General features: G+C 41.4%; 1 protein-coding gene across 5 annotated transcripts in view; it reads left to right on the top strand.

Moving 5' to 3' along the window:
- Window positions 1-11,282, top strand: part of MAST2 (microtubule associated serine/threonine kinase 2) — a 345,729-nt gene that overhangs the window by 189,648 nt on the left and 144,799 nt on the right. For 3 of the 5 annotated variants that reach the window (XM_039483463.1, XM_039483462.1, XM_039483466.1), the window contains one exon: window positions 2,732-2,938. The exons of the other annotated variants lie outside the window; for them this stretch is intronic. In XM_039483463.1, the coding sequence (XP_039339397.1) occupies window positions 2,732-2,938 (207 nt within the window). The remainder of the gene's footprint in view (window positions 1-2,731; window positions 2,939-11,282) is intronic. 5 annotated transcript variants of the gene reach the window in all.

Below are 11,282 nucleotides of genomic sequence, written 5' to 3'. Positions count from 1 at the left end.
AAAACAACAGTTCTGGGTATTAATGTGTAGCTGCTAAGGTAAATTGAATACTGAGTTATGTAAACAGGCCTAGCAGACCTGTGGTGTTGGTAGCAAATGCAATATTTTTCTTCAAAGAATATTTTTTTGGAATACTTTGTGAAGGGTCCCTCCAGCCAGCCAGCATTTGTACTAGACTTTAGTCAGTTTTGTCACACTAAGGAGAGCAGCATTGGACCTTAAAATATGTTCAGCTATTTGGAGTGTAGTAACTCATGTTGCTGTAATTATGATATTCTCTTATGTAAATATACACAGATTATTTTCCTCCAGCATGCTTAAAATTTGGAGTAAAAAAGACTTTCATATCATATTAGAAATTAATACATTTAAATTATTTTAATAGCCCAGCCATTTTTTTCTTTATCATAGAATCATAGATTAGGGTTGGAAGGGACCTCAGGAGGTCATCTAGTCCAACCCCCTGCTCAAAGCAGGACCAATCCCCAACTAAATCATTCCAGCCAGGGCTTTGTTAAGGCTGGCTGTAAAAACCTCTAAGGATGGAGGTTCCACCACCTCCCTAGGTAAAAACAACGAGGAGTCTGGTGGTACCTTAAAGACTAACAGATTTATTTCAGCATAAGCTTTCGTGGGTTAAAAAGCCAACTTCTTCAGATGCATGGAGTCTCCCCAAATAAATCCGTTAGTCTTTAAAGTGCCACTGGACTCCTTGTTGTTTTTGTGGATACAGACTAACACGGCTACCCCTCTGATACTTGGCTCCCTAGGTAACCCATTCCAGTGCTTCACCACCCACGTAGTGAAATAGTTTTTCCTAATATCCAACCTAGACCTCCCCCACTGCAACTTGAGACCATTACTCCTTGTTCTGTCATCTGCCACCACTGAGAGCAGCCTAGTTCCATCCTCTTTGGAACTCCCGTTCTGGTAGAATCATAGAAGATTAGGGTTGGAAGGGACCTCAGAAGGTCATCTAGTCCAACCCCCTGCTCAAAGCAGGACCAATCCCCAGACAGATTTTTACCCCAGTCCCCTAAATGGATTGAACTCACAACCCTGGGTTTAGCAGGCCAATGCTCAAACCACTGAGCTATCCCTCCCCCACTATCAAATTGGCCCCTCACTCTTTTCTTCTGCAGACTAAATAAGCCCAGTTCCCTCAGTCTCTCCTTGTAAGTCATGTGTACTAGCCCCCTAATAATTTTTGTTGCCCTCCGCTGGACTCTCTCCAGTTTGTCCACATCCTTTCTGTAGTGGGGGGCCGTTGATCACTACCTGTTGAGCCTGATGATCTAGCCAGCGTTCTATCCACCTTATAGTCCATTCATCCAATCCATACTTTAGCAAAATGAACACACAGTTGGGGGTCTTCTCAATTCTAATCCTGGTTCTGCAGTTGATCTGCTGTGATTGGTCACAGAACTCCTCTGTGCTTCAATTTCCCCATCCCTTAAATTAGAATATCTACTTCACAGTGCTGTTGTCAGGCTAAATTAGTTAATGTTTGTAAAGCACTTTGAAGATGTAAATCACTATAGGTGCTAAATGTTTTCTATTTAAGGATCTGTGTAATTTACTTTTCACAGTAAGTACAGTAACTCCTCACTTAACGTTGCAGTTATGTTTCTGAAAAATGTTACTTTAAGCAAAACGATGTTAAATGCATCCAATTTTCCCATAAGATTTAATGTAAATGGGGAGGTTAGGTTCCAAAGAAATTTTTTTTTTGACTGACAAAAGGCATTATATACACAAACAGTACAATTTTTAAACAAGCAATTTAATACTATACTCAGCAATGATGTTTGTGAAGTTCTTCCCTTCTCCCCTCCAGCCTCCTGAATGATGGCAGAGTTCAGTCCCGGTTGACGGTGAAAAATTAACATGTGCTCTGCACCCACCGTCAGTGAAGCTCCCCCTGCCTTGCCGCCTCCCTTCCAGAAAGTCTTAAGCGGTGGGGGAAGCTCTGGAAGGAAGGGGGAGGAGTCGGAGAAGAGGAAGTTTTGCAATGCTCCCTTGTAAAGTTGCTGCTCTTCCAGAGAATCCTACAAGCAGTGGACAGAGCAGGCAGCCAAACGATGTTATAAGGGAGCATTGCACAACTTTAAACGAGCCTGTTTCTTAATGGAGCAGGGACGTAACGTCGAAATGTTAAGCGGGAGGACGTTAAGTGAGGTGTTACTGTATTTCTAACACACCTATGTATGAGAAACAAGGTGGATGAGGTAATATCTTTTACTGGGCCAACTTCTGTTGGTGAGAGATACAAACTTTCGAGACACACAGAACTCTTCTTCAGGTCTGGGAAAGGTACTCCCAGTGTAACAGCAAAATGCAAGGTGGAAAAGATTGTTTAGCATGAGTTGGTCCAATAAAAGATAATACCTCCCACACCGTGTCTCTCTAATATCGAGGGACTGACACGGCTACAACTACACTGCATATAATCTTAGGTTTGGCATGGAAGATTTGGTCAGTTCAGGATCAAATAACTCCACAGTGGAAAAATAACGTTGAGTTAGTGTTGCATTGGCTACAGTAACATTTTGGTTATTTCATCATAACAGTTGAACAAGTTCAGGTGTTGATTAAAAGGTTGACTTTTGACCACTTAGTTTATTAAATTACTTTAATAGAAAAACTTTTAAATAATTTTTTATTGTTTTAAAAATAAAAGCAATAACATATGACATTGACACTGATTGTTTCTACTGTGGTACCTTGTCAGAATCTCCTCTCCTTTGTACTCCCACTGCCGAGGAAGTGATGTTCATCAGCACATGTTCTCCCCTACATCTGCTCCAGGTCTACAACACCTTAAAATCCCATTTAGTGCGGATTGTGCTCTCGCTACTTCTCCTTTAGTCTTTTACCTGAACCCACAACCCCAGAGCAACCCTGCTAGTCCCTGCTACAGCAATCCGCTACAATGGAGGTAAGGAAAAATACAAAGCAGGAACAGTTAACAATTTGATTCCAGTGTAACAACTTATAAACGTCTCATTAGTTAATAATTCAAGAGAATAACATCTAAAAAAGATGAACAGACTTTGTGTTTATATTTAATTGCATAGTGTTCAGGTCTATTTTGCATGTTTGTCCAAACTGTTAGTTCACCTACAGCTAAAGGTCTAGAATAAGGAAAAAAGCAATATACGTACATACATAGGCATGCATGCATACATACTAACTAGCATACTACATGAGTTTAGAAATTAACTCTTCATTGTTATTGCCTATAATGTTTTTCAGTTCCTTAAACCTTGTTGTGCTATTGCAGAACAAATGGTACGTACGAATTCTCTTAGTTCTTTGAGTTATCATCCCATGTGTGTTCCACTCGAGATGTGCATGTGGTCCATGCTCCTGAGATGGGAAGATTTTTGCTAGCAGTGTCTGTTGGTTCATACTTCTGCCCTTCTCCTCGTGCTTCAAACCTATTAGTGGCAGCATGGGCTGACGGCCTCTCTTGTTTCTTTCTACTGCCCATGGTCTGAGAGAGATGCTCTGCAGTGTCTGCAGTGTTAGCTAGCATTCTTCTTCAAAACTTTGTCGTTAGTTTTAAATAATTTAAAAAACCTGTTTGTAGATAGTTTAGTAGTCCTGAGGACCTGGGTGTCCCGTCCTCCCCTCTGCCCCTGTATCCCTGTGGGGTGCCTAATATGCCCAGGATCCTGAGATTCGAAGACTGTGTGGCTTGCTCCTGGGCTTTTCCAGTCAGGGATGACCACGATACATGCCTCCATTGCCTTGGGGATGCTCATGTCCCGTCTAAATGAAGCATCAAGCCCATGAGCACAGGCTTAAAAGTTTCCTTATGGACTGTGCTTTAAGGCCCCAGTTCAGTCCCGGCCGATCAGACCTCCATGTACATCAGACAGAGGCACTGTGAAGCACCCATCCAAGGACAATGATCTCCAGCTTTGGGGGGAATCTCAGCAAACAAGATGGCTCTTCCAAACAAAGGCATGAGGAGGGTAAAAGCAATCATTCTCACAAGAAACATGAGATATCTTCCTCCAAGTCATCACCCAAAAAGAGGACCTGCTCTGTGATGCTGTCTACGTCCAGTAAAACTTTGCACCCTATCACTGGAGTGTCAGGAGCTCACAAGGAGTACAGTTCTGGTTTCTTGGCACTCAAAGGCAAGAATGCCCTGAAACCAGCCCTACCTGAAGGAATGGCACCAGTGAAGAAAAGAAGGCAGTGTATGCCTCCTACATCATCAGTACCATGAAATGAGAAAGGATTGTTGATACTTGAGACTAGGGCAAAGCCACTGGTGCCAATAAGGGAAAGAAGCCTGGTCTGCTGTCTTGTTTTGGGGGCTAGATAACACTGCCCCAGAGGACATTGCTATCTACATGGATCCAGAGTTGCCAAATCCTGTTGGACCAGGTACTAGCCAGTGATGTCCTCACACCATCAATTCATCACTCTCCAGTACCATTGACCAGCTGAGGCATAATAAGATCTCCAGTACCAACAGCACTGTGCATCAGCATAGAAGGCTCCTTCTCCAGTGTCAGTCGAAGAGCTTTACCATACCATCAAGATGAGTTCAGCCCTGACAGAGGGTCCAAGATTTCATGAACACCTTTGCTCTGCACAGGAGGGACTGTACACAGCTTGGGACCAATGGTACCCCCTTCCATGGGGTCTGCCCTATTTCCCCTATGACTCCTCACATTGGCCTTACTGGGGGGTTCCTGGGATACATATATGTGACATCCTGAATCTGTAAGGTCATACCGGGAGTCAAGACAAGCTTCCCCACACAGGGAAGAACATCAAACCCTCAGGAATTATCTGAGGAAGACGAGCAACCTGACAGACCAGGCTGGACTATTCACCTGGGCAAGGTTATTATTATCGCTCACAAATGGGATGGTTGCACCGGCTTCACTGTCACCACCCAACAACTACAGGCAGTGCCAGCACTTCCCTAGGAGGATTGCATACACTCTCCAAATTCCCCTGGAGAAAGTACAGGACACCCCTTATAAACTACTAGACATTCTCCAGATTGCTGGTTCCAGTAAGATGGCACTGCCCCTTCATGAGGCTATCTTAGAACTGGCCAAGATGGGCTGGCGTACTCCAGCCACTTGTTCTCCCACTCCAAAGAGAACAGAGAGGGAAAGCTTTGTGCCATCTAGGAAAGCAGAATACTTATTTTCACACCCTGATTTGAATTCTCAAGTGATGCAAACTGCCACCCAAAAGAGCAAGCAAAACTACTTCAGATTTACATCCTCTGATAAGGAGGTCAAATGTTTAGACCTCTTCAGAAGAAAGAACTTCACTTTGGTGAGCTAAGAGTTCCACATAGCAAACTGCCAAGCGTTACTGTCAAAGTATGATTTTTATTAATTATTATAAGTTCTCGGAATTCACCAACAAACTCCATCAAGAAGATAGACTTTAATTCCAAGCAGTTATCAATGAAGGCAAATTGCTGGCAAGATTGGCCATCCAGGCCTCAATGGATGCAGCAGATACAGCCTCCTGCTTGATTGAAATGTCCATAGTAAAAGACATGTTTCGTGCCTCCAAAACTCCAGATTTCCCAGAAAAGACCAACTCACTGTGGAGGATCTGCCTTTTGAGGGAAATAACATATTCAATGAGGACAAAAATCAGTCATTACAGTCCCTCAAATACTCAAGAGCATCCCTTCACTTGCTGAGTGGCTATACCCCAGCACCATGGAAGAAATATCCCAAGACTCAGCCCTACATACAACAACCAGACCCTTAACCATTCTACCATCAGAGTGCTTATGAACCACCTCTGAAATGCCAGAGAATGCAGCATAGTAAGCATAATGTCGTGCCTTCATTCTGCTTCCAGTCCTAGCTACCCACCAAAAAATCCTTTTGACAGGACTTTTGAGAGTTGCAAAGCAATCTCCCTTCTACATTTATCTTGTCTAGACTCCTGCACCCTATTTGGTGGCCACTTGTTCCATGCTTGGCACCTCATAACATCAGATAGATGGGTTCTGGAAATTATCATCACTGGTTATACCCTTTCCCATCTGTCTTCAAGGATGCTTCTCATGAGAGGTTCTTCAGTCAAGAAGTAGACTGCCTACTCCATCTGGGAGCCATAGAACTGGTACTAGCTCAGCATGGGAAAAAAAGATTGTATTCAAAATATTTCCTCATTCCCCAAGAAGAAAGGCAGCTGGAAGCCTATGCTAGATCTCAGATAGCTGAATGCTTTTATTTGCTGCCTGAGGTTCAGAATGATCACCCTGGCCTCTATAATCCTCTCATAGAACAAGGGAGACTGGTTCACAGTTCTTGATTTAAAGGGTGCTTATGTTCACATAGATATCCGCCCTGCACACAGAAGATTCTTGTGATTCATTCACCATGGGCCTAGAACATTAACAGTACAGAGTGCTCCTCCTTTTCCTTTCAACAGCACCAACGGTATTCACCAAGGTGCTATCAGCTGTGGCAGTCCACCGCTGATCTCAGGGTTTGTCAGTGTTCTGCTACCTCTACAGCTGGTTGCTCCCGGGGAAGTCACATCAAGAGGCTTGAGTGACAACCTTGCTCTCTGTCCTGCAGTGTTTAGGGCTCCAAGTAAACTTAGAAAAGTCCATTTTAGTTCTCACAGTTGGCCTACTGTGTTGGCCTCACAGTGGGCCTACTGTGCATAAGGATGGAGACGTTGGCACAACCCAGTTGTTGGACAGCTTCTGGTTTCTGGGGAAGTTAGTTGTTGGAGAGAACGATACATGGCACTCAGTTTGATAATACACAGAATATAATGAAAGGCATGTTTGAAGGCAACCAATGAAATGGTGATAAAGCTTAAATGTTGTTTTTCATCATGTTTCAGTTTAAAAAAAATATACAGTACTACAGGGCAAATACTGGGTAACATTCAAATATAATAAGTGTAGTTTAATGCTGGTAAACCCCAGAGTTAGACTGGTAGACTGGTAAGCAGCAGGTGGAGTTATCTATATTAGAATAGTGTTAAATTTAATTGAAATAATTTTTTTTGGCATGGGGGCTAACGGTATTTAAAAACAAATCCAACCATAAGACATTTTTGCAAGATACAGTGCTTTTTCCTGTCAGTCAAAAATGTTCAAGGGTCTCCGCCATTAGACATAAATGGGTCAGTGAATAATTTTCATGATAGTAATAGTCCCTGTAAATGTCTGTGTTGAGTTCTATTTCAGCTTTACCCTGTTCATGACTATAATAATGTTCACATATGCAGACCTTCTGGCCATCTGTGCTCCCTGGATACCAAACCGTTGATGATTCAGGGATGTGTGGTTGCATTATAAAAGCTCAGCTCTATAATAACTTTTTATTTGTTGTTTGTAAGTTTTTGCTTTCACCTGTGCAGCTCTTGATCCTGTTTTATCCTGTCCTTCTTTGTTGTAGTTTTGTTTACTTGGTTACCATACTGGCTATGGGTATTCTCACTGCTGAGTTAGAGCAAAGGTTCATCCTGGTAAGCTATTTACTGTCACTGATCTAGTCAGTTTAAAGCACACAGGTCGGTCAGGTTGCAGTGAGTTCCCCTAGCTGTGTAGGTGGGATTAGGACTTGCATTTTCCAGTAACTAAAACAGTGTACATTTTAATGTTAGAAGTTTATCACATTTCTTCTTCTTCTTCTTATTCACTCCCTGTGGAGCATAAGGCGCCAACCACTCTCCTCCATTCATTTTGTTCTTGAGCGAGACAGCAGATTTCATCCCACTTCATTCCCATACCTTTCATTTCCTCTTCAATGGTCCTTCGCCACGTCCCCAATGGTCTACCTCTCCTCCTTCTTCCTTGTAGTGTCCATCGTAGGGCAATACGAGGGTGTCCGTCAGCATCCATTCTCAACACATGCCCCAGCCACCTCCATCTTCGTTGTTTGGCTTCATCCACTATATTGTTGATGCCCGTTAATCTGCTCACTTCAACATTGGTGATATGCTGCGGCCAATGTATGTTAAGAATTCGCCTAAGACACCTTCCTTCAAAGCCCCGAAGCCGACTTTCTATCTTCTTGTTGGTCCTCCATGTTTCCGCTGCATAGAGCACATTTGGCCATCGGTAATCCATTTTCCCCTTCTTTTTCTTTCAACTATTTCATGATGCTTTTAGTCTTTCTGCGTGAACAGATGAGCGGCAATTGTACAACTGACGTCAGTGCTAGTGATGGAGACTGTTGGCTTCAGCGAGAGGAAATCTAATTAGGAATAGAAATATTGTATACCTCAGGTTTAACAGAAAATAAAGGTGAGCTTCTTTATGATCATTAAAAGGGGCTCTGAGGTGGCACACTGAGAGACACTGACAATGGGTAAATTAGGTAAGTATTATAGATGTTCTGTATGTGATTTGGGACCATTTTTAGATGCAAGTTTATCAACAGGAAGAGATAAAATGGTCTCAAAAACACTACATGGACATGTTGAGTATATTTTTGTTGTTTGGGTTTGGCAAATGCTTCTCTAGATATGAGGCAACTCAGATTACCAGATGCCACTTGGCCATATTTCACAACTGTACCTTAGTATGAGCTGGCCACTCATTATAAAGCCAAATTTATCCTCCTGCCCGAGAACCTGGTTTTATTGCACTACTTGACATTAAATTGTTTTAAAGATGTTATGCATTAAATTGTCATCAGATGAGATGAATCTTGAGATTATAAAAAATCATAAAAAAACCAACCCTCATGTTATTTGTAACTACTTCTTGCAGCAAGACACATTTGGGCTTAGCCAGCTTTACACAGGTATTCATGTAATAAAAGCAGATAGGAGAGTTGGGTTTTTCAGTTTAGGCCTCGCTCAGTGTGGGGCTATAGTTCCAAAAGTAGGTAAGATTAAATGTTAGTGGGCATGAGATAGGCTTTAATTAATCCTTCCTTGCAAGTTGAAGGGGAGGAGTGAATGGGTGGCAGCAATATCAGACAGAATATCCCAATGGCTGTTTTCCCCACCCTGTTATCTATGATTTTACGAAATAGTATGTGCTTATAATTCTGTATTCTACAATTTTTTGTTGTAAGAATGTGTCTCCTTCTTCTCCCCTCTCCACCCCAGTGTTCTGGCTTTTAAAAATATTTAGGGATAATATCTTTATTAATGTTATGTAGTTTTGCAAAATAGCCATGAACATTTATTAGTATAGGCATAAAATCTACTCATCAACCTTAATATGATGATGATCAAATACTTTACTGTCTTATTTAAATAAAACAATATGAAAGCGACTTCAAATTCAAATTTGCCCCAGGTGGCCAGAAACTATGAGTCAAAACCTGAACAAAATAAAACTGAAATTTTACAAGGCTGGTCTTGCTTTTAAAGGTTGTTATATATAGTGTAGGTAATAGGTTTTATTTTAACATATTTATATGGATACAGACTTTCTGAAAAAGCATGCATTTAATCACAATAAAAGGGTAGAAAGTGGGAATAGTGTGTTTTCTAAAATCTTTATTGAACTGTGGATAGGTTACTTTAAAAAAATCCAACCTTTCGTATAAATGGATGCTGTCAGAGCTGAGAGACCTAACTTTAGACCTGTCACACGTACGTGTGTGTGTGTAAGTGCACATTGAGCTATCCCCTCCTCTCAGTAGGTCTATTCTGTTCCTGTGAGCAAGGGTATTGAAAAGAACAAATATCCTGCTTTGCAAACACTACAGGGTGAAATTCATTTCATCCTCATGAAGCTTGATTAATTGGGCATTCTGAAAGGTGGGAAATTGAGGAAGGATAAATCTTTCTCCATTCTGGGGCCATGGTGCGAGTCTGCAGCTTCTCCATGTCACTTGTACAGTGTGTTGGGGCTGCTGGTTCTGGTGGCTCTAGCACATGCCCAGTACAAAAGCCTCTTTCATCGCGTGCTGGATGTGTGGAAGAGCCCTCATTCACCCCAAATTCAGCTCTGCTGCCTGTGGTCCCCTGTGTGGTCTTAGAGGTGTTCAGGGCTTTGTACTGGGTGCCTGAACCAGAGCAAATTTCATGCTACAGTGAATAGGATTTATAAAGGCCATGTCTAGTCTAGGAAAATGAGTAGTGTTTATAAAAGCATTAGCAAACACATTTTAATTAACACAACTTTAATTAGCCCTAGTGGGTACCCTGGGGTTGACCACAAACAGTTAACATATTTTAAAACATGACTTGCCGTGTCTACACTGGATGCAAAATCTTGTTTACAATCATGTTAGTTAAAACCTGTTAATTAGTATGCTCACAAAAACTACTATTTTGCAAGGCTAGATATGGCCTTGAAACAGAATGGAGGGGGTTTTGCGGAGATATGCACATGTACAATCCCAAAGAACCTCGGCTCCCTACTCGGGATGAAGTCCTAGGTTTGGGGAATAAATTGACTTCACAAGATCACAGCAGCGCTTGAATATGGGGGAATTAGATATTTTATATTTATTTTAAATGTTGGGTTTGTTAACCTTGAGGGAGCGTCCTTTAAGATTTACTTTTAAATATTTCAAGGTATATTAAGAAACAGCAATAGTATAATAATTTTAACAGTATGTTATCTCTCACTGCTTAAATTCCCTCTGAGTGTAAAGTTACTTGAGATAGCATTTGAGAGTTTATTTTAGTTACTATTTCCTATTTGACAGCTGTCAGGGGATTAATGAATAGCTCTATAACATTTGGAAATTGCTTTGTCTGTCACAGCAGATGGTACCTTCCAGTTTGAGTTCTTGCTGCACTTCAGATTCTGTTTCCTTAAAATGTGCTGAATAATTGTTTTGTTTTCACAGGTGCCTTAATGCTATTTTCACAAATGTAGATTGACCAATCCAGGCATACCGTGTCATAGGGCAGCTGTAGTCTTTGAATGTACTACATCAGTACTATGAAACTTTTGGATTTTGGGTAGATATTATTTTGGTGATTTTTATTTTAATATGAACATTTGCTTTACATTATAAATTCTTACATAAATTTCACTTTGGAGTATTAGAGTTCCTATTTTGTTAAAGTTTTTCTTTAGACTGATATTCTTGAGATTTTTCTTTGTTCTTTTACTGTTACCAGTTGCCATACTTGGGAATAGTTCCTCCCTGCCAGCAAATGGATGGCACAATGAAACTTTTAGGTAATGTTCCCTGTACATGAGAAGTTTGTTGGCTCCAAAATCTTCTACTGTGTCTGGCTCCAGCTGATGGAAGATGACCAGTTCCTTTGCAAGCTGGTAGGGATAGAAGAACCTGCAGTCTTGGAATCTTTGGAACACTCTCCTCTGAGCAGCTTTGGACAAG

Source organism: Mauremys reevesii, linkage group 8 (genome assembly GCF_016161935.1).
Source record: "Mauremys reevesii isolate NIE-2019 linkage group 8, ASM1616193v1, whole genome shotgun sequence".
NCBI lineage: Eukaryota > Metazoa > Chordata > Testudines > Geoemydidae > Mauremys > Mauremys reevesii.
The sequence above is the reverse complement of the archived record's forward strand: the minus strand, read 5'-3'. Positions and strand labels throughout refer to the sequence as shown.